The sequence below is a fragment of the Galleria mellonella genome, unplaced genomic scaffold (genome assembly GCF_026898425.1).
Source record: "Galleria mellonella isolate WM207_F2 unplaced genomic scaffold, CSIRO_AGI_GalMel_v1 utg57, whole genome shotgun sequence".
NCBI classification, from domain to species: domain Eukaryota; kingdom Metazoa; phylum Arthropoda; class Insecta; order Lepidoptera; family Pyralidae; genus Galleria; species Galleria mellonella.
The window spans coordinates 8,388,218-8,413,033 of record NW_026442119.1 but is presented as its reverse complement, the minus strand read 5'-3'; the positions used below and the strand labels follow the sequence as shown (position 1 = coordinate 8,413,033).

Here is a 24,816-nt window from a genome sequence, read left to right as displayed (position 1 = left end):
GTAGCGTATTACTATTCAACTAGCAGTTTTTTCCGCAAAGCCTTCAACAGCGCACGCGACGGTGTAACATCGTTCGTTAAATTCAAACTTTTAATATTTTTTTATACTACATTGCCTTCGAAATTTTATTAGATTGTAATAAATTGTGACGTTACTCATTCTGTGTAGTGTTATTTTTTCGAAGTAAGTATAGTTTTGTTTCTTTTTTTTCTTTCATAAGTCAATGATATTTGTAGTTAATTTATTAGAGTTCTAAAAGTATACATATATAAGTTTTACCACAACTATTAATTACAACATCTAACATAAAATATAACCTAATACCTATACAAACGCTAAGATATTCACTAAGTACGTTTCCTGACTAAAACAATGACTTGTTTGATATTCTGATCACGAACAGACCGATCTTCACAGTAAAGGTTTTATAAAGTACTATAAAGGAAGGACGTCACACATACTAATTGCATTGCCCTCATATATTTATGTATATAAAGGGCTTCTAATAAATGTTACAATTACGATTTCACTTCTAAAAACAAATTTGTAAAGACATTTCAGTATTTATTATCTAATGACGCTTATCTATGTATGAATGAGTTTGATTGAAAGTTGTTACGGACTCGAACGAACAGATCATGAAGAATGAAACTATAATTATAGCATCCTTTTAAAAGACTGGTCTCATAGAGAAACTAAATATTTTTCGTAATCCCTATCTATAACTATCTGTAAAGTCAGAATAAGATTATCTAAACGTTTATACAAGAGAAGATTTTGCTCCAGAAAAAAAATCGACTTGAATCGTGATACCATAAAACTGAATTAAGCATTATCATAACCATGAACTAGTTATAAAATTAACCAAACAATGTAATGAAATTAATGATATTTCTATTGAGACCAATTTGAATGTATATCTTTTAAAAAAAAAAAGAAAGACAAAATTCTGGGTTTACAACAACTGGATTAAAAATATCCTTTTTTGCAGTTGGCTAAAAATTAACTGGATACTTTATATCCTTAGATAAATGGTTAAAACTGCTATTTATAACTAATGTATATATTTATACTGTTGTTTTAATAGTCATTATAATATCAAGGTTTATAACAGTTGCGTCAGTACCTTAGGAATATAAATGTACTTATTACTTCATTTAATCACTCCGTATGTTCCATGAACTTTAATATTTATGTAAAAAATTGTCTTAACCTAGTGGCAGACTCACTTAATATTATCAAATGTTATACGTAAAGGCAATGATATAATATCTTATAAAATGTCGTAACGCACTAGTGAAAGTTGCATCTCAGATATGACGCCATTTGGAACTTAAATGCAATACTGCGGTTCGTATTTTTGTAATAGTTACAACCGCGTATCAAAATACTTACATTGTTAGATACAGCAAACATTATTTTTCACTTAAAAAGATAGTCCAACACAGTTCACTCAACACTCATTGAGTGCAGCACTGTGAACATAATTTACCCAGATAACTGAGAGATACAAGTTCGAATCTAAATGGAATAGGCTTCAGGTAATCTCCCGATAACCAATTTTTTATTTAACCTATGATATTTTATGGATTTTTATATGTCAGATTATATGCATGTCGAGTTGTATAAAGTACATATTTTTTAAAAATATTTCGTTTTACATTTCATTGTGAAAAATATTCAATTTTACAGACATAAAACACACAAAGAGATAGAATTAATTTAATTATTAACCAGTGTAAACTAAAAGGACGATATATAAAATTATTCATACATGCAATCTATCATTGATCGAGACAAAATATTGTTAAAATGTTCATAAAAGATACTTAAGTACATTTATGTGCACCAAAATTGACGAATAGGGCAAGAACGCTCGCTGGTCCAAGTTCATATAGGACTTACCCCTATAATCGGATTCGGCTCGTAAAATGTATTATAACTACAGCGCAAAAGAGTTCTTTAGACTGTATTGTAACCATAAAAATAAATAAGATCATAGTTGTATTTAATAGACTTTAGTCTTATTATATGGATTTCAAATCTTTTTTTTTTCTGCCTACTCTAAAAACTTTGGCAGTTTATAGAATCTTGCATAATTTCTCAAGAACAAATTTCATTACCGACATTTTTATATCTCTAACAGCAGTAATAGTAGTTGGTCCTCGTTGCGTAAATTTTTATTGAATTGACCAATACCTACAAAAATATTTGAAAGTTTCGCGACGTTTATAGCTAAGTTAAAAAAGAATTAAAGAAAATACTTTTTTAAGTAGATGACATTATGACTAAGACATGTCTAATTCTCCAAAATGTATAAAAATAACAATATAATTTTTGTATGCAATAAAGTATAAATAAATAAATAAAAATTATCTGTGAGAATACGGAGAGTATAATGGTATTATTTTAAAATATAAATATTGTTTTAATATTGGCTATTTTAGCTCGCATTAATAACCAAAAGTTGTAATATTTTAGAACTGATTGGAAAAAATAAATGTCACCGTTACCGTTAAATTTTTGTGCCTTCTTATCCAGTAATTTCAGAGCTATGTAAATTATGTTTATCACCTGTGCTTGAAATCATCAGATAGTGTTTTATCCATTGAAGTACATGTATGTAACCCTATGGTGCTATCTGTGTATGTATACATAGGATGAGTTATGACAGTGAATGAAACAATAGATGTAAACAATTTATGTAAAAGTAAATCTTTATTTTTAATAGAGGCTTTTGATATTTGTCCACAAAAGAAGTATTATTGTTTTATGTGTGACTAAGTTGTTTTGAACTTCCCAGTAAATAATTTAGAGTGAAGATAAATAGAATTTATAAGAAGTAACTTCTACGAATATTGATTTGCATTAATTTTTCGCTCATTATTCAATTATATTTGGCGAGAAAATAAATAATTATTGCGTTATAAAATCCTTGTAATAATTTTCGACGTTACCTATTGATTAGTGTCTAAAGTCTACACATAATTTTATAATTTGAATACATCAGTCAGCTTAACTTTATAATATACTTTTTGCTTCGATTAATTTTTATGATCCGGTGAAGCAGGCAAAGTCGCAAGTACAGTTAGATATACTAAATTAAATTTTATTTCTATAAATAAAATAATAATTTTTATTTCTATAAGTACTTACCTATATGTGTATATATCTGTTTTAAAATTTATATTTACATACATAGATGAGATTTGAAACCGGTCGTGTATATAAATAATAAAAACATTATAATAAAAACAAAATACAAATACCTATTTTAAATAATATTTTATAACTAATTTAATAAAGTTCATGGTACTGCTCATGTCATGTCTATAAAATATGCGGTTATCACTTTTCATCAGGTGGGCTGTCAGCTTGTTTGCCATTATAAGTTGCATAAAAAGAAGTTTTATCTTAAGAATATAAAAAAATATCTATTCATTTGTATTCTTATAATTAATCTAATAAATATCCAACAGCATTTGACATAATCTAAAATAGAATACTTCAGCTTATTTATTTATTTATTTTGCATCCCTACGATATGATTTAAATATAAAATTAAGGATGTGAACAAACATTTAAAATTGCAACGGAAGTACTTCAATATATTAATTTATGAGAATAATGTGCAATTTTTCCGCTGTGACTTCATACATTCCGGCATAAATTATGCATGTTTCGTTTACGTCAATGTGCAATCAACTATAAAATAATTGTACCTACATTGTTTATAATAATTTCAAACTATAAGAAATACATTTTACATTTCCTTCCAAATTAATTGATTTTCTCGAAATAAAAATAGAAATAAAAATGAAAAAATAAAAATATTGTCCCATGTTTTGTGGTCTCATGAAATAAAGCATTTCAATTAAAAAATAATCATCAAAATTACTTTATAACTATATATATAAGATATTGTTTATACAAAAGAAGTAGAATTTCGCTCCATAAAAAAGCGATGACTTCAATTTAAACAAAATTGATGAGGGTCTGACATGCAATGACGCAAATAAACCCTAAAAAGAATTAACAAAATCAAACCATCATAGGTTTATAATTGGCACAGATATCACGTAACATACACACGAAAATATAAACGAATTCAAAACCTCATACCTTTTGAAGTAACTTATGAATACAATCGAACTGTACACCTTCTTTTTTAGTCTATACGAGTACCAACGTAGGTATTTAGATAGGTAGGTACTTAAGTACCTGTACCTATTGTCCATACTGGAATTGGCAAACATTGTACAGGTATGTACATAGGTACATATATTCATTAAATAGCATGCACTCTATATTTACCTAATTCTACGATTTGGGTAATTGAACAACAGCAGGTAGCAAGGTCAACCGACATTAGACGTTACGCTCTACGCATGCTCTACATATACCGGGTATTTTTTAACCATTACAAAAAGTTTTCATTAGCAATGTATTATTAACTATAAATAACACATTTTTTGCATCAGTTTTAACAACTTCATAATCATACCTACATAGCTTTTTCAGTTCAAGTATAAATTGCATTAAATAATAATTACTATTTTTAGTTATAATTTACATTTTGTAAATAATATTTTAGTAATAATTCATATTCTTATATTTTTATTATTTTTATTATATATATATATATATATATATATATATATATATATATATATATATATATATATATATATATATATATATATATATATATATATATATATATATTTATAACAATTTCCCAATTCTATTGAATATCTTAAATTATTTATATTTACACGTAATTTGAGAAATTTAAAGGTATTCCGTCATCAAACAAATTTAAGCTATTAGCATATAAACATTTGCTAACAAAATGCTTTCAAGGTATTATCATTAAACATATAAAAATTTTTATTGTTTGTTTAATTTACACTAATTCAGACCTCAAATCTAAATACCCTACATATTTAGATATGAATACCGATTAATTCTTATGATATTAATACATTACAATATACTTCAACAAATGCATGATAGATAAGGTAGTAATTTAATATTATCAAAATCATTTTTAAATAATCACTCTAGAATCTAAAATGCTTATACGTGTAATATATTTAGCATACTTAATTAGTGAAATATCATTCACCGTTAGTACACGTTTATGCAATAAAAATTCTAATAAGTATATTAAAAATCAATTTGTAAATTACAGTCAATTTATTCATGAAATAGGTATTTATTAAGTAATTTATTAAGGAACTACGAACAATAAATTCACCTTACGTAGTGCATGTGGGAACATATATCATATCTCATTGATTCGAGCTGTTAGGAGATTACATTTTTTTAATTATATTATTAATTAAGTAGCTTAAGGAACAAATAACAATCATATATCATCTATTAAAATATAAAGGTAAATCAGTCATTAATCATAAGATGAATAGAAAATGATTGTTTTTAATAATAATACAGTTCAACTGTTAGATCGTAGTATTATTTTACTAATATAAACGATGTCTGTACATAGAAATATTAAAAAAAAAAAAAATTTTGAAGTTTTGTGTTACATACACAAAACTTCTAAAAAATGTTTGTTCTGGTATCACGAAAAAATTACTGCACCAAATTGAATGCATTTTTTTTAACGTCAGAGATAGGTGTTTATTTTATCATAATATGGCATCTAAAAGCGATGTGTTTAATTAATTTTTCTACATCTGAAATTCATGTGTACGAAGTAGCAAGCAGAAAGCTAGTTTAATGTAGCCTTGTTAATAAAGTATTGTGTTTTACTTTATTTAATTTAAAAATCCATAACCTACTTGATAAAATAACACCATTTATCAGGTATATATGTATTTTTCTCATCTTTAACATTACAGAAAGTGTTTTGTGATAACAGCAATTGCGAAGATATTATGACTTCTGGGGAATAGATTATTCAAATTTTAATGGTACTCTCCGACATATTCATGAGAGTTGAGCAATGTTACACTCGTGAGAGTACTATGTCACATTGTTAAGCACCGTATCAGGTTTTAGGGCAAAAATAAATAAAGAAAAGAAACTGTAAAAGAAATTGTGTGCTAATTCTCTTTTACTACTGCTATAAATATTACAGCATGTTAAGATATTTGTATATTTCGATAGATCAAACATAGCATATAACTATTTAAACGTATTTTACTCAATCATAGCCTCTTAAGACTAGACAGATGAAACTTGTAAATAATTTGGAAAATTAATACACGAGCCACTTATTATTCCAACTCACTCAAAGAAACCTGCGAGATACAGCAAACATTTTTGTAATTAAAAGTATTACAGTCGGATTTTTTCCTAATAACATCTGACAACAAACAAAAAATATGACAAATTCGAGAGACAACGATGCTCGTTTCCTAGCACTATGCTCGGCGAAATGTAAGTAAATTGAGTGTTACGTTCACAACTACGGCGGAAGTCAACAAAATATCTGTGACTATCTCATCTGTGCTTACAGTTAAGAGCACATCCATTTTTTTCACACTATATATAAAATATTGTAGTTCTTGAAATACAATATTTAAATATTTCTATGTTTATAAAGGAAGATAAGTCTTTCAGACACTTTACATATATACCTAATTATTTACGACGGATATTTCTAATGATTTCTGATCGAATAAACTAAGTTTGTATGCCTATATTACCTTCATCTGCATACAAATTCATGCCAAATACTGCGCGTATACCAAGTTTCATAACAATTTACATTTACAATGTTATTAATGATTCTTTCATATTATTTTTATTTTGTACCAAAATTTTCCATAATTCTTATATTCACGAATACCTACTATCTTGCACAACCTACAAATGTCTATGTATTAAGAAAACTTGTTATTTTTACAGATAATGACGCATTCAACCACATTAATACTACTCACAGTTCTGGTGTCGCAAGTCTACACAGTAAGTACTCCTACCATTAATACCATTAGTTCAATAGATATGTATTACTAACAGACATAATTCACTTGTACGAGGATGGAAACTACTAACTGTCGCTACAAACAGAACCATGGACATAACAGAATATTCAAAAACATTCAAAATTCAAATAATCTTTGTTCAGTTAGATTTGTTGTTATTCCTGAGGACCAAGGTGTTATGTTTCTGTACCCTGTAATTTAATAATCATATTCTATCCTACAAATAGAAACAGTCATGCAAACACAAGTACTTCACGACAGAAACACGAATATCGTATATGATATACATCTAGTCTAAAATAATGTAATTATGAAATATGTAAAAAAAATAATTATGAAAGTTTATTATTGACTACTCGCTATACTTCCAAGGTCATTATTACATTTCATAGAGGTGTGTATCCTATAGTAAGCTTGTTTGCGCGGGGTCACCACTCGAAAACCTGTCTCACTGTATCATATGTACATCAATATACATAAATTCGAAAACCGGAATAAATACTGGCTATAATTTCCAATTCTGACGCAAATAAATATCTTTCGCCTTTAATATATTATTAGTGAGTTGCTGATAGTTCTTCTGAGAATAGTTAACAGGATATCTCTTGCTGTATTTTTATTACATTGACATGGAAAATTACTTTTATTTTAAACATATTTCGAACTAAGATTGAAATGAAATTTTGTTATAGATAAACGTTGGTCAACAGTTGAAATTAATTTATTCATTCGTTCATTTATTGTCAATGGAAATATGAAAATTATATTTTTATACGATGAAATATGATCTATGCTAATATTATAAAGAAGGAAGAAATTATTTGTTTATTTGTTAGTTTGTAATGGAAAAACGCAAAAACATATCAACCGATTTTAAAAATTCTTTCACCTATAGAATTCTACTTAATTCGATTTACTTTTATTCACAAACTATTAAAAAATTCTGTAAATATTCTGTTACTGGAATAAACCATAATATGTTTCTTTTTGTGCGTTTAATGCGCTTTACTGCATACTATATACCTAATACTGATTTCAATGTATTGATGAATAACTGATATCATAAATCATAATTTATAATTAATATTTTTGCCATTTGCAATAACAAAACATTTCCTTACATAACATATGTAAAGAAATATTTTGTTATTGCACATTATATGAGTGTCTATTTAATGGATAAATATGTTGGATTAAGTTGTAATTAAATAATAAATCATCATCATTTCAGCCGTTAACTATCCTCTACTTAATATAAGCCTTCCCCATAAGGGGAATTTTACCAGTAGTTGCCACGCTTAACAGATTCCTTGCTTTTTTTTAGTTGCCTCTAACGACACACACAGGAAAAAAAGGAATGGCCTTTTCTATGCCGGAACCACACGGACATAAATACTTACTTTTTATTATTTTTATATAATATTAAAAAGCGTTAATACTTAAATTTTAATAAAATAAAAATTATATTTAAATTATCTGAATCATATCAAAAATCGAATGAGAATCGTAGTCTGTAAATACCAGCCGGAAGCAGACTATATAATTATTACTTTACGGAGCCGAGGGTCGAAGTACGATGGCCTAAGAGATGCCATGACACCCCTGGGCTTACGTTGTAATCTATTAGGCTTGAGTCGACCTCCAGTCTCTGCGTAAGTCCTCTTCGTGAATTTTAAGTACCCTCAGCATTCGTCTCTGTTAGCAGTTTAGGCCATTTGCATTCAACAACATTGCAGTAGTCCAAAAAGTCCCCATCTCCTTAAATGTAATGTAATATAAATAACTCTTGTTCAGAAACCAATCACGATATTCAATAATTTTTTTATTAGCCCACTTCGTGCCCTTAGGGTATTCGAGGAAGTAAAAGGTAAAACAAATATTTATGGTTGAAAGAAGTTCACTGTTGGTATTGGAAATTTCAGAAATAAGTTTTATAATTAAAAAAAATATTATTAGAAATCAGAGGATACCTATCCTTTCGATTTTATTTTTCATATGTATGCTCAAATTAATTATATAATAATTCTGAATCTGACGAACCTCTATCTAAATATCAGCTCTGTTATAATTAGAAATGCTACTACAATTAAAAAAACTCGGGTAACAAACCCTGTAATTAAATTTTAGTACTTTCCTACTTGTATATTTTTACTAAAAAATAGTTTTTACACAATAGTAAAGCATTTGGAATTTATTTGTATATAATTGTTCACAGTAATTTTCTTTTATTTATAGTGCATAATATTTATAATAGGCTTGCTATAAAAAGCTATAGTTTCTATCAAAATCGGTCAGTGCAATGAAATACTTTAAAGTTTATCCATAGTCTAAAGAACACTATCTTATTCGTTTAATGGTAATATCTAGATTTTTCACAAATTATCACAAATTATCATTTAATTGTTCGCAACATGAAAAGTTTCGTTTTACCTCATTCCTTTTACCGCTATACCTCTCTTCATAGAACTAGAATTCATTCGCATTTTTTGAGTGCGTAATGATATAAATAGGATTATGCTTGAACTTGGAAACATAAACAGCCGTCGTGTTGATGACCTCTTGATTTCAATGGTAATTATATGTGATTTCATTCCAACCAATTTTTTGTTCCATCGTATATCGACAATGTAAACCGGCAGTAAACAATTATAGAGAATGGAATAAACCCAAGGTTAAAATTAAACAAGTAACAATCATTAATAAGAGAGGAAACAAAATGAACTGTTGCTTTATATCCTCTTATACTAGTAAGTTACTTGCTTAATTTTAACATTGCACAAAACAAAAAAGTATACGAAACTGCAATATAAACATTTGTAAAATGCGACGGTCCGAAGGAAAACATAAAAAGCAGTGGCCGGGAAACAAAAATCGTAAAAGTACCTGCAGAATGAATTGAGCACGAACCAACATAAGGTTGGGCCTGAATAACAAAATAGGGAGTTTAGATTTTCTTTTATGATTTCCTTCCGTAGGTATTCAGATGAGTATATAAAAAATGTTGACACATCCTTCTCAATATAGGGTTTCGAATTCTATTCTAAAATTAACCAATTTAAAGAATAAAATGAATAACCACCGTGTTAGTTATCCACTATTTATTCTAAATAGTTGCCCGGTAGACTACATTAGCCTATTTATTGTTAAAAAATAAAATTATCGATAATAAATAAAAAAATAAAAATGACTTTAATTATTTTTCATATCTTACATGATACAATTAAAATATAATAATAAAAAAATATACAATAAAACTTAATAAATTATGATCATAAATTTCAACATTTTGTAAATGTACATCATCTAAAACAAGTATTATATATTTTACTATGAAAATCGATTTCAGTCTCGAATACACATACACATATCGATTAACAAATAGACATTTCATATACTTATTACAATCAAAGTGTTTTAATCAGATCGCGGAACAAACTTGCAAAATATATTGTAACTCGCATTTAATTGCTACGCAAAAACAACAGCAGCTTCTATTATCACAAGTTAATATATGACCATTTATAAAGTAAACCCCATCGATTCGAAAAAGAGCTGTCGTTGAAAATTGATTACATAAACGTGTAACAAACTAAAAACATTCAAATGAAATAAAAATATCCTTATTTTGACAGTCTCTTAAAGTAATCATCATATCATCCGTTAACTGTCCACTGCTGAACATAGGCCTTCCCCATAAGGGGAGGTTTGCCAGTAGTTGCCACGCTTGACAGCTGGATTGGCAAACGCAGGTAGTCTTTAGAGATGTTTTAAAAGGAATGCTGCCGCTCATCCCTCGACCATTAAGCTCCCAAAGTCGCCTCTGACGACACCCACGGGAAAGAAGAGATGGCCTGTTCTATGTACAACATAACAATAATAAATAAATCAACAATATTATTCTTTATATTTCATCTAAACAGTGTGTCACAACAATTACTGGACATAAAATAATTACACTGGGTAATTATGTGTAACCGTCCGTCATGGAAACCGCCATGTTGCATAATGACGCAGATGATTGTTAACATAAAAGAAACATAAATATTTTAAACAACGTTTAAAGTTTTTTTTTTTTTTTTATAACATTTTAGATCAATATGGTGCCATTTTTATTTATTTTATTTTGATTTTTATATTGATTTTTAAAAACATTTTCTTCATCTTCCAGCCCTTATCAGAATAATTTGAGATCGGTGTAATATATTATTCATATTACATAAATACAGTGTTCAAATAAAACCCGAATTCAACTGAGGCAAAACTAATTATTTTGATTTAAAAACTGAACTACTAAACCGATTTTAATAAAATTTAGTATAGGGTCAATCCTTATGAATATCCTTTCAGATAAAAATAATTTTCCATTTCAGTTTATATAACAAAGGTAAGAGGTGACTAATAAAAAAAAGAACTGAATTGAGAACCTTCTTCTTTTTGAAGTCGGATAAAAATGTTTCTATCGTTAACCCTCCTTGGGATTGCATTCGGTGCTTGATATCATTATAGGTTGAAGAAAAAGGAAAGAGACAATGAGAGTAAATAAAGAGAGTTGGTAAAAACAGAGGATTAATAGAGTAAAGTCAAAGGAGAGACATAGCAGTTGCGGAGAAGACACTGGTTAGAAACTGCACTGGCTCAGCAGGCCGGGGTTACATACCTGCATACCCTTACTTCAGAACCAGACGGACTAGACTAGTCCGTCTGGTTCTACTACACTACTGATACTACACTAGACGGGAACCCCCCTGGCACTCCTGATTTTAAAAATCATACCTACTTAATTAGATAATTTTATATTGTGATATAACTGTATTTTTCTTATAAAAAAAATATATTTTCAAAGCATGTTAATTAAACATAAATAGTTTAATATATTTTTGAGCTAATAATTTTACTTTATTTTTATTATAAATAAAGATGAAATTAAAATTGGAAAAGATTTGAATAATGTATTAAAACTTTAATAAATATATTGAATTTGACTCCTTTTATAAATGAATAAATTAATAAAACAGAATTAAATATTTTTCTATCTTCCGTGAGACAGCTTAAACTAAGTCCGAGACTCATAAATAATTCAAGAGCTAATAAAAATGATTTACTCAGTGTTCTAAAAGCAAACGTGATATAAAAATTTTTAAGAAAATGTTTTACGAGACAAAACAAACATTACCTACTTGATATGTTTATAACAAAAGCGAACACACGCCCTACCTCTGTGTTTGTAGTCACTATCTAATAGTGGGTATTAAATTATTCTTTCCTATATGAGGATAAGCGAGCTGAAGTGGCAATAAGTTGGTCGCATAGCTCGATGAACTAACAACCAATGGAAAAGACGTTCTTGAGTAACAACCCTGTACGGGTAAACGCAGTGTAGAACGACCCCCACTATATGGAGTGACGATCTCAAATCATTGTAGAAAGCCATTTGATAGAAGCGGCTTAGGAGTACTCAGAACTGTTCCTTATGACAATCTATGGCATAGACTTCAGTAATGAACAGATACTCGTAATTGCTGACATGATCATGATGATGATGGTGGTACTTATACATAAAATAAAAAAATAATTCAAAATCAAAAATATATTCATTTTACCTACTATTGAGATTTACGTAAAATTTACGCTACTCTAACAATCATTACTGTTCATAGTTTCTTTAAGTAACAAAATAAAGCAGTTAAAGAGGCTGAATAGACCAATCTCTGAGTAGCACCGTTCAAGAAAATGATAGCCATTATTGCATTCTACCAAATTTCAGGAAGCCTTCCTATATAGTCAATATATAAGATCAAACATCAAAGTATAATACGTAACTTCAATTTCCACATTTACGAGAATACTTTGAGTTAGATCATAGTTCTTGATATTAAATGGTGTCCATTATTAAGCTGCGTACACAATGGAGAGCTATGTTTAGAATGATGTATATTCGATTGGCACTCTGTTATCTCGCTCACAATAGGAAATCCGAACCGTTGTTTAACTCACCGCCGAATTTACGATGGGTACCATATTGACAGCTTAAACGAGCTCTTACAAAACAATACAGCAGAGTTCGTTTGTTATAACTCAGTGAAAACAAAGATTAAACTTGTCATAGTATGTACAAATGTGTATGCTCATATTATTATTTGTTTGCATTTTTTAAACATAGCTCGAAGAACCGACAAGCGATAGCGATGAAAGGTTCCTCAGCGACCCCGTATAGGCAAATACAGTATAAAATAACTCCGATTAGATGGAGTAACGAACTCAAGTGCATTGCAGGAAATCAGTGGATGCACGTGACTCAGGATTGTTCCTTATGACAGTCTATGATAAAGACTTATGTTCAGCAGTAGACAATGACTGAAGTGATGACGATAGTAATATTAAACCGAAAAGCAGTGTGTGTTTTCATGACTGTATTTTTTATATCCAGTACCATGGACTCATGTCTACAGGCGACAATTACCACTTTCCATTAGGTGGGCAATCAGCTTGTTTGCTATTCTAAGTGGCATAAAAAATCAATAAATAAGGAGGTATAATTTACTACACAGAAAAGGCATCTTCATAACAGAACACAGCGATAAATGATGAAATATTTCTTCGATTGAAAAATGCTATGCACGAACATAAGTTTTTTGCAGACGGGTAATAAAAAGAGAAAATGGAATAAAATATTGAGTCAAATTCTTTGTTATGAGAAAGTCTGAGTGAAAATGTAATAATACATTGAATTACGGTTGCATCTTACTATTTGGGATATGAAAGCATATGTATATGTCATCAAATACTTCACGAGGCCTCGTAATGAAATTTTAATTACGTGTGCATAGTGAATAAAATGAGTTTTTTTATGAAATGGAAATAGTATAGTAACTATGCCGGCAGGATACTTGAAGTTTCCAGGGCCATCGTGTTGAATTAACTGCGATAATTTGCAGAAAGAAGAGTCTAAGCTGATCTGAGAGTCCTATATTACTTGCTTAGAGATCAGATAAAGGGATTGTTAATAATGGAGTCTAGAATATACTCTTCCTTCTCCTGGAAACCGACATGGTTAATTCTTGTTGAATATTTCACGATGGGCCAACTGACCTGCTTTTATTCCGACCTATCGTTTTTCACCGGTAACCTGGCATCATATTCTAATAGCGCAAACGGGGTTGCTATTCTATTTGGTACTAATAATCTCCTCGGTACTAATAATCTCTACTTACAATTGTGTTTTGTAATTATGTTTTGTATTTTGTAATATATATTTGTAATTAATATAACCTATTACATTTACTTAGGTATATTTAATCCTTTATGTATCATCGGTATTTATAAAATTAAATAAATATAAAACAATATGTTCACGACTCACTTCTTTATAACAAAACCGAGAATAACAAACTGACAGCCCGCCAGGTAGAAAATGATAACCGCATATTTTATAGACATGAACAATACCCTTACAATGTCATCAAATTATTTGTGACGGTTATGGCGCTCAATGCGTCTCTTGAGTAATAAAAGATGCAAAAACTATCTTGTGCGAGGCTTTTCAGGGCTTATTCACAATATTTTCTATTTTATTATGAAGATTATATACCATCACAAACCATAGAGCAACACAACGTGTCACTATCGTTACGCCGAATCCTTAGATGTATAAGTAGAAAGAACCGAGTGCCAAATGCCTCAATCTTTAAATACGAGTACATCTCTTATTTCATCCACTTTCATAAGTCGTCTCATGTATGCACATCGTTTAGATACTAATAATCAAGTAGACTACTACTTTTAATTAGTGGAGAAGTCAAGCTCTCTCAAATAAAACATAGTTTATACCTGATTATTATTAACCCATTTCTATATATTATTACATAGCGATAATATGTTTTCATGGAGTAGGCTTCATTTTTCTTCTCCATAAAAGGAAGTAAAAGGGGGAAACTATTTGTCAGAAAGAAACATGGTCTTTTGATTGATAATACAAACTGGACGGTGTGAGGAAGCGATGAAAAAGTCGTTCATCAGGGCAATAAAAAACAAATAAATTCAAAAAATATTTACTACTGACTTTTCAAATTGTGCTTTTATCGAGTCATAAAATAATGAATAACCTTGGATTATTTATTATTATACTATTTATTGGTACTGCTATTAAACATTTTTTTTTTCTATAATAATACAATATAACTAAAGTAATATCTTTTATCAAAAACAAAACCAACAAGAGAATTTTCGAGTCTGCTTCTATTAGGTACTCGGAATAATTAGATTTGTCAACCATAGTTATCGATATCGGGGACTTAAAATTTTAAATTGACACAAGATTTTACTCAAAATATTTGAGCTAATAAGCATCGATAGGCGACGTTTACGACAATAGGTGATAATGCAATTAATTTGCAAAATTTTTACCTAATATGGAATGGCAAACAAGCTAATGGACCATCTGATGGAAATTAGTAACTGTCACATATAGACATGAACGATATCATGGGTACAGAATATATTGCGATGCCTGTAATTAATGTATAGTTTTTCTGAAAATTAACATGTGAAGCCTCGTGTTAGCCTCCATACCCTGTAATTTCACTGCCATATTCTCATACTATTCAAACCGGAACACAGTCTTAAAAGCATAGCTAGCGGCAGAATTACAAGTAAAACAGAAGGACTAAAACAGACGTCTTTTGTATAATATGTTCCTTAGATTATTAGAGACTATAATGTTATAATGGAGCAAATAATAATTTAAATATTTTATTTCAGGCACCACAGCTGATTACATTCAATGATGGCAAATTAGGAGTGAATTTTGGAGGGTACCACGCAGCTGTCGGCATTGGAGGATTAGGTATCTTATTTATACTAAGTAAATACGAGAATAAACTTAAATATTTACAAAATTAGAATAATACTAATAGGTAAGACTATTTCGATTAAAAAAAATAATCATAAAAACAGATTCAGACTCATTGAGGAAGGTATATATCTTTTTTTTAATGTTAGGTTGATATTAAATTTGTAAATATAAACAAGTGTTAAATAAAGATATTTACATAATAACAAAAATATTTAAAAAAAATGCTTTCTTTTTCAAATATATGGTTTATTTATGTAATATTTAACCAGAAGTATTAAAATAAGTTTTCTTTTTCAAAATATTATTAATCGTTATACTGTCAAATATGATATAACTATAACGAAACATGTATACATTTAAATAGTTGAATACATAATATACACAATACTTTTATCAGGTGGTAAAGGAGGAGCAACCGGCGGCCTCTTCGCTGAAGCTGGAACACCTTACGGTCAGTCAGCGAAAGCTGGACTAGGTGGAGCAGTAGATTCCAAGGGAGGATCTGGAGGTAAAAATATTTTATTGATACTAGATGTTCTTATTGAAATTGTAATCATATTGTACTTCTATTGACATATTCTTATAATTAAAGCGCCGTCAATAACACGATAATATAATGATATCACAATTGTTAGATAGTGTTTTTGTGTGTGTGTTATATAGTCTTTTTATAAAAAATCAAAATGTCACCTCTGATATTAGTAAAATCTAAAACATACACGACAGATTTTATTAATGGCAAAGTGAAAAAAAAAAATCTGTCCTGTGTATGCCTTAAAAAGTAAAAACATAGAAAAAATATTTCAATAATTCTCTAACAAATATTAATTTAATTTTGATATATACGGAAAGTTCTAAATAGATTTCTACAACTAGTAACTAATTATCAATTTAAGCACCTTTGGGAACTGAATCGAGAACACAAGAGAAAGCACAATAGATTTCATTAATTGGCCGTAATAGTGTTGTGGAATGGCAGAACGTGTCCCTCGTTTAAAGTAATGTAAATGTATTATTTTAAGTTAGTTGAATAATTCACTGTTTATGTAGAGACTTCTTGATGGAACTTCATTATATCGTTAATATGATATTATTTAAAGTACTTGTACTTTGTTTTCTTTGTATCACTGTCTTTATTATAATGTTTATAAGTTACTTTAATTGTAAATAATGTAAGTACCTAGTCCTCAGGTTTACATATTTAGACTATTTTGATTGAGTACTGTTATTATTTTCAAGTAACAGCCTGTATTGAGCACAGATTACATGTAAAAACTACTGTATAGTGCGTCGAATAAATTAGATAGCTAAATATTTTGAAACAATTATGAACAATCTTGCAAGGTTTTTCTAACATTGATGGGATGTTTCGGGTAACAACAAAGTGCAAAAATTAAAAAAAATAATTCATTTCTTGTATTATAAAATGCGTACTAAATTATTAATATGTTTAAATTGTTTTTTTTATTTTTTTAAAGTCCGAATAACATTATTTTAAAGAGAAAAACCTAATTAATAATTATTAACTCCAGGAGTGGCATCATACCGGGACTGATAAAATCCAATAGCTTTTGATAGAACGACGTTTATCATATCCACTAGCAGATAATAAAATTTATATATAAAATAAAATTTAATAAATAAAAATATTCAAATCTACCTGTAGATAAGTTTCAAACAAAAACTATATATATATATATATATATATATATATATATATATATATATATATATATATATATATATATATATATATATATATATATATATATAATTATATTACTAATATACATATGTATATATGTATATATTTTCAGGAGGTCTATATGCTGGTGCAACTGCTGGCGGTAATGTAAGAGCAGAAGCTGGTCTTTCTGGAGGAGTAGAAGGAGACAAAACAGCTGGGGTTGGCTACGCTTCAGCTCAATCTGGAAACCACATGGCAGTTTCGGGCCTGGTAGGTGATAGAATTGAACTTGCCAGAAGAAGAAAAGAAGAGAAACGCATTAGAAAAGAACAAAAGAAGCAAGCTAAAAAAGCGTTGAAAACAATTGATTAACTTCTGGGTTTTATATATGTGTCTTTACTAATACTCATTTTACATGCTTCTGTATTAAATAATACAATACCCAGATTTTATTATTAAAATATATAATAATATATGTTGTTATAATTAACCCAATATTAAACCTTTATCTTAATTCTTTATACTCTAAACCTAAGAAATTGACATTTTAAAAGGTACAGTACCCTGGTTTTTAGCGCATGCGCTATCATGTTCATAAATCATTATGCAAAATAATGTAAAACTGTACATGCATGAAGCTTCCATCATTAATAGTATGTCTATGAATAAGAGTAAATTTTTCCAAATAATATTATTTACAAGCACTTTTAAATCTTCACTTTCTTCTGTTCTGCTGCTAGATTCGGTATTAAAATAGCACTCATTGTGAATGAACTATCACTAAAGCCACGCTATCCATACATAACAATAATATTGTAATACTCGTAAAATACATATTTTAATATTTGTTTTTCTACAGGGAGGAGATACATCTGCAAATGGAGGCTCAGGATTCAAATTTTCTGGTACTAAGTCTTTTGGAATATCCAAAGGAAGTGTAATAGAAACAGATGTAGCTGTGCAACCAATAGAAGTAACGAAACCTGTTCACAAAAAAGTTCATAAAGAATTCGACTTTGATGCTGCAAATGAAGTCAATTTCGTTCCATTGAAGGACGCAGAAGTTAATGCTGAAGCAGATGTCAACGTAAAAACTGAGGTGCAACCTGCAGTTGCTGTTAAAGAAGTGAGCAAAATTTTGTTTTCAAATTTAATTGAGTTAAAGAAATATTTTTTATTTATTAAACTTTAATGTGCTTTGACTTTAATATCATTTTATATAAATAACAAGTGTCTCAAAATAGGAGCTACATACTATTACACGTGTAATATATTCTGTCTATGCACTATTAATTTCTAAAAATAACGATGGTATCTTTGTAAACATTACAGGTATATGTAGAATCTCAACCACGAGTAATAGAGAAACATATTATTCACACGCATTACAAACCCCATCACCACTTGCGTAAGACTACATACATCGGTGGTTTCTCTGGAGCAGACTTGCCACCTCAACCAGCTATCGAAAAAAGAATTGATGTAGGCGTTGAGAGTGCTGCTAGTGCTGGGGTTTCAGGTGATGAAACTGTTAATGGAGGTGCTGGAACTCAAGGAATATATACAAAACAAGTTACATTTCAAAGAAATCCAAACTTCTTTGCAGATATTTTCAATGTAAGTGAAAATAATGCGTAACTTATCACTCAAATAGAATTTTACCAATTATATTTTTCTTTAAAAATAAATTATATCATTATACTGTATATATAGGTATGTATATAATACAATATATATAATATAGTAATCTATCTACTTTTTTTGGTTGGTTTTATTATCATATAAATATTTATTTGATTTTCTATTTCCTATAAAAAAGAACATCATTAAGTACATGTGCAAACATATTAATAAATTTCAATACTAAAATGAAAGGTATAGATATAATACAAATAATTAAAACACCCAAAATTTATTTAATATTTTTTTTAAGTGCAAACAAGCTGACGGTCCACCTGATGTAAAGTGGTAACCGTCGCCTATAGACATGAGCAGTACCATGGACATAACAGAGTATACTGTTTCGCCCATGATACCCCCCATGCGTTGCCATTCCTGAGGACTCAGGTGTTATTATTCTGTACCCAGTAAAGTACGCCATATCCCACTGAAACACAGCCATGCAAACATAAATGCTACACGGTAGAAACACGAATGGGACAAAGGTGCCCAAGTAAACGACTTTTGTACAAAGTCTTCCTCTGGTATTTCATAAAATGTCTATATCCTATAATCATAATTTTCACAGATTCCCATTTCAACTCTGAAAGCAGTGGGTAATTTCCTTACTAATACTGCCGGAAGCACCAATGTTTCCGTTCAGAAAACCGGCTCCGTGCAAGCAGGTGCTTATTTTGTGTAATAATAATAATATAATACTATATTAGAATAAGCTTTGTACAATGACATTAATAAAATTATTAAATTGTATTGAAATTTTATTTTTATTTAGAACAAGGTATTGTATTTTGATTGCCGTATACCTCGATTTATTTTTACATCTACGTAAAAATATTTATGCACATTTTATAGCTGTGATAAGACGGAGCGCGACCCTACTGAACGAAACGCTGAAGGATAATCTTAGCGCTTCCATTACTCTCATAACTCTGATATTTTTATCTTTCAGATTTTATTAGGTTTTCTTTTTACGAGAACCACCTAACAAGGTGTTTAAATAATTTATACAAAATTATTGTACTCGTATTTACTTTAAACAATGACAGTATCTCAATTCAATTTTAATAATTACCAGTGTTAACTTGAATGGTGATTGTAAGTTACAAGTCACATTATCACAAGTTTAAACCTCGTCAGGATCAGATAAAGGATAGATATTATGATAAATTTTCTTATAATTTTATAGTTTCATATTTTGAGGAATAATTAATCGTAGTTTAGATTACAGAACATTCAGTCCAGCCTAGGATGTTAATAATTTTTTTTAACCTGAATTAAATTCAGGACACCGTAGATACACTATTGAAATGATGAAATCTATAACAGACATATCAGGCAAAAGAAATTTATAATTTTGTATATAAACGACAGCATTACTAGTGTACAATCCAACTAACCAGAGAAAGAAAACTAGGTTGATTTTACTAAGAAGAAGAAAAAGAAAATAAAATCTCCTTTTATTCTACATTTATTTTATTAATTTTATATCACATTAATAAATTATTTTCACAATTAAAAGCATGTCTAAAAATCATACTTTATGCTAATAACAAATTATTTTTAAAATAATAACAATGAACACCGACTCTAGACTTTTCTAGTCTTAGAGTCCATATTTGTCGATATCATTTCAATTTTTTTTAAACTTTTTATATTTATTTATTATGTATTTTCTGTAACAGAATCTGACACGAATTCATCGAAGCATGCTCCAGTATCATCACTTTCGGATACAGAAATTTCGGTACAGACACCGATTGTATCCCAAGTTATTGACGATATATTAGCTGTAAGTTCATTGGCATGTCTAAAACGTTTTTCACTGATCAACCACGCTCATAATACTTATACAAATATTTATTTAAATATCATTTATTTTAGTATTTTAAATATTCTATATATTTTAACTGTAATTATATTTATCTGCTTTGACTGGTTTTTTTAATGCTTTTGACTACTAACAAATAATAATTTCATTAAATAAGATTTTGCAGGTTTGGTAAGTACGATTTTTACTACAAATTTAGATTAGGCTTGATTGTGGTGATGATAAATTTTACGTTTGTGGTCATGGAAGATATTTATATCTAAATAATTAGAAGTTATTATCTGGTACGTATTGTATATAAATTTATTATCTATCTATAAATTAGAATAAAATTTAATCTTCTTTAATTTAATTAGCAAAGATAATTTTTATAAATATATATTTTTATTTTGGTGATAGTTGGCACTTGAAGAAATTTTTAGTTTATAATTTTTAAATGAAAACACTTAGACGATTGCACAAATTTAGTTTTTATTCTAGAAATTTTGTGATCTGTCCCAAATAACTACTCTTTTATAATTACAAGCAGTCAGATCATAAAAATTACATAGCTTTAAATGAGAAAGGTTAATTTATAAGTTTAAAAGTATATAAGTACTAAACTATGGTATTATTTTTAGATAAATTTAAAATATGATATCTAAAAAATAAGTTATTTTTATGGCACTGATTTAATAAGTAAGTTTGAAGACAAATCTATTTAAATGAAAGCAGTATTTACCGATATTAGACTTTTTTAAGTCTAAATATCAAACAAGCTATTAGGTACTAGGACAAATGCCACCATAGCGTAATATCTCCGTAATAACTGTGTAATTCCAATGCCAAGTCAAACGTTACCTTTCAAATTGAAATCCAGCCATGCAAGCATACATCTACTTGGCGGTGAAAACACGAATAAGATACTAATATCGTGACATATTTTATGTTCTGCCTGAAGAAAAAGACAAAACTTTGGAATTGCCATGTTGAATAATAAAAGTAGATGAAACAAGAGATGTAAGGATAAAAGTATTTGGCTCAGTTTTTACTATCTCTTCCGTAAGGAATCTGACATAAAAATAGATAAACATAATTGTATCGAAATACTATATATATGTAGATGTAATCCCACTTCTTCCTTTCTTATATGTGTCGTAAGAAGAGGTAAAAGAACTAAGGGAGCTTAATAGTCGAATAATGGGTTGCAGCGTCCCTCTTTAAACATTACTAAAGCTTAACTGCGTTTACCAACCCGCGTGCAATGTGTGGCAACTACGGGCAGAATCCTCCTAATAGGGATAGGCTTGTTTTTAAAAGTGGACAGTTAACGGTTGATATGAAGATTGAAATTCTGAAATACTATAAATTCTTAAATAAAATCAATTTTAATTTATCAATGTTGCAATCATTATTCAACTTTTAGTTGAATAAACGAGATTTTGTTGCAATAACTGAGATTGTGAGCGATAATAATATGTTAAAAGAAGCCACGATCACTAGTTATTTGAAAAATATGTATTATCAGTATATCAGTGATATAGCCTTAACAACCTCAAATGTAACAAAAGCCACAAAAAAATACCAGACCGGAGTGGATGGATTACATCTTCTCCTAAAAAATGGGGAAAATAAATTGCGCGTCACATTGCTACGAGAATTCATTTGGTAAAGTACACACAATCTGATGTTTAAAAACACAATGTAGGAAAATGGATATGTATCCGAAAGTAATCATATATAAACGTTTCTGTTTTTTTTTTATAAAAAATATCCGTTTGGTTATTTTATTATTCGTTATCATCCTGATTTCAGATTCCCATTAATACACTTGGTGCTGTGAATAAGTTTTTGGAGAACAATGTGCCGGCTAGAAGAAAAATTGTCCAGGTATATATGTGATAACAATTAAATGTATAATTAATATTTAATAGTATCTATAAATTAAAAATATATAAATTCTATAAAATATATAAAACGGCCAAAATCAATAAGACGGCCTTAAAAATAGTTTAATATTTTTAAATAAAAAAAATATACTTTTGTATATTTTTTTTTATTTTGATATTTAATAGTACGATAATCTAATTTTATAATATTTAATTGTATTATTATTTTTTTACTTATTATTGTATTATATATAATATATTTCTGTATAATTTTAGACCTAAAAGTCATTAAATATCAGGTCAAAAGTAATTAATTTTCAGAATCCCTTTATTTCACAATCAGACTTAAACTAGATTGTTTAGCAATATCGACGAAAGCTTCTTATAGGCACGAAATGACTTCATCTCGTACCAGAGGCGTCCCAATTATTTCGCTCAATGTAGACGCGCAACGTTTCCTTTCGATTAGCACTAAGTGTCATAAAGTGAGGGTACTCTACATAGATACGACAAAAGGTTTGTTGAGGACAATATTGTCTTCAGTTCTCAGAATTAATATTAATTCTCGAAAAATACAATATATAATATATTAATATTATTGCCACATAATATAGATAACTATACTATATAATTAGTAATAGTGCTTAGTAATTCCGTATATTTTGGCCTTTCTCCGTCTTACTCTCGAGTTGACCTTCGTCCTTTACCTCATGATCGTCCGAAAATAGTTACCACCATACCATACCACCTTATATATATATATATATATATATATATATATATATATATATATATATATATATATATATAGCTATAGCGTTCTAGATATACTTATGAATATCTATTTTACAAAAACTTAATAATATTGAAATACATTTTTTAGTACATTTTGTACTACTTATTTTAACTTGTTAATTTACAAGTGTCATAAATGGCTCAAATAAAGTGTTTAACTATCTACATTTTAAGTGTACACTACCACATACTTGTAATTTATAATGAAGAAAAAATATTTACAATTTTTGAAAGTATTCCTTGCGTTATATCAGATAACAAAAAAAAATTAATTCTCAATTCCAATCACCAATAGTTCTACCAAGGCATCAAAAATTAGAATATTTTGAATAATTTACTAATTTATTTATGTACCTACCTATATATTTAAGTTTTCTAATAATAATTTCACTATAGGATAGAAATAATTATTTCAAATCACTGACTTGAAAGAAATAATGGCAATGCATGAGAAATTATTCTGATCAAAGCTCGTAATTACAGCATTCCTCACCAATTAATACCCTTCATAGGCAGATAGGGATAGTATGGACGCTTGACTTCTCTATGGTAGAAATTAAGCAATATCTCTATAATATAACAAATACAACCATATCCTTATAACACATTACATATGGAGTAAAATCAAAATCATTATCATCCATTTTAAAAAAGTATTCCACTACTGATATTGCTAATAAAATGTAGGTTGATAAAAAAAGTAAAAAAATTCAATCTCCCATATACGAAATTTTATTAAAATCGGTTTAGTAGTTTAGTTTTAAAATAAAATCACTAATTTTCATATAATTGAAGCTAGAATTGTTTTGAAACAAAATTTTACATTATTGTTGATTAAAATATTTACAAAAGTAATTAAATTTGTTACACAGGTCAGTCAAAATGAGACTATTGACTCCACAAGGCCTAGACTGGGACGTCACGCGAGAAGACGAGCGAATAAGCATGTTGTTATTATTCAAGAAGAGACAGAGAAACCAGAAACTAAAGAATAACTTATACGTATTATGTAATACTACATAAAAGTACAAAATATGTAATAAATGAGATAATATTTACAATTTACAAATATTTTACAAATGAGAGGCATTTTGATGTAATAATTATAAGTATTGTTATCAAAACATGTAATAAAATGTGTGATATTA

General features: G+C 28.5%; 1 protein-coding gene across 2 annotated transcripts; it reads left to right on the top strand.

Moving 5' to 3' along the window:
* Positions 1–24,816, top strand: LOC113517705 (uncharacterized). Of its 2 annotated transcripts, XM_052899322.1 has the most exons (11): positions 1–183; positions 6,880–6,939; positions 15,717–15,801; positions 16,208–16,318; positions 17,628–17,767; positions 18,357–18,623; positions 18,830–19,114; positions 19,746–19,842; positions 20,860–20,966; positions 22,800–22,874; positions 24,541–24,816. In XM_052899322.1, the coding sequence occupies exons 2-11, from the start codon at positions 6,883–6,885 to the stop codon at positions 24,661–24,663; spliced, it is 1,347 nt and encodes a 448-aa protein (XP_052755282.1). In that variant the 5' UTR covers positions 1–183; positions 6,880–6,882; the 3' UTR covers positions 24,664–24,816. The 2 variants fall into 2 exon arrangements, with proteins under 2 accessions (XP_052755282.1, XP_052755283.1); XM_052899323.1 differs by lacking the exons at positions 20,860–20,966; positions 24,541–24,816 and having other exon boundaries at positions 2–183; positions 22,800–22,825.

Bases quoted from the DNA above. Each gene is read 5' to 3' on its own strand.
- LOC113517705 (XM_052899322.1), top strand. From the start codon at position 6,883: ATGACGCATTCAACCACATTAATACTACTCACAGTTCTGGTGTCGCAA. The intron at 16,319-17,627 runs GTAAAAATATTT...ATATATTTTCAG, and splicing joins TTCCAAGGGAGGATCTGGAG to GAGGTCTATATGCTGGTGCA. The intron at 22,875-24,540 runs GTATATATGTGA...TTTGTTACACAG, and splicing joins CTAGAAGAAAAATTGTCCAG to GTCAGTCAAAATGAGACTAT.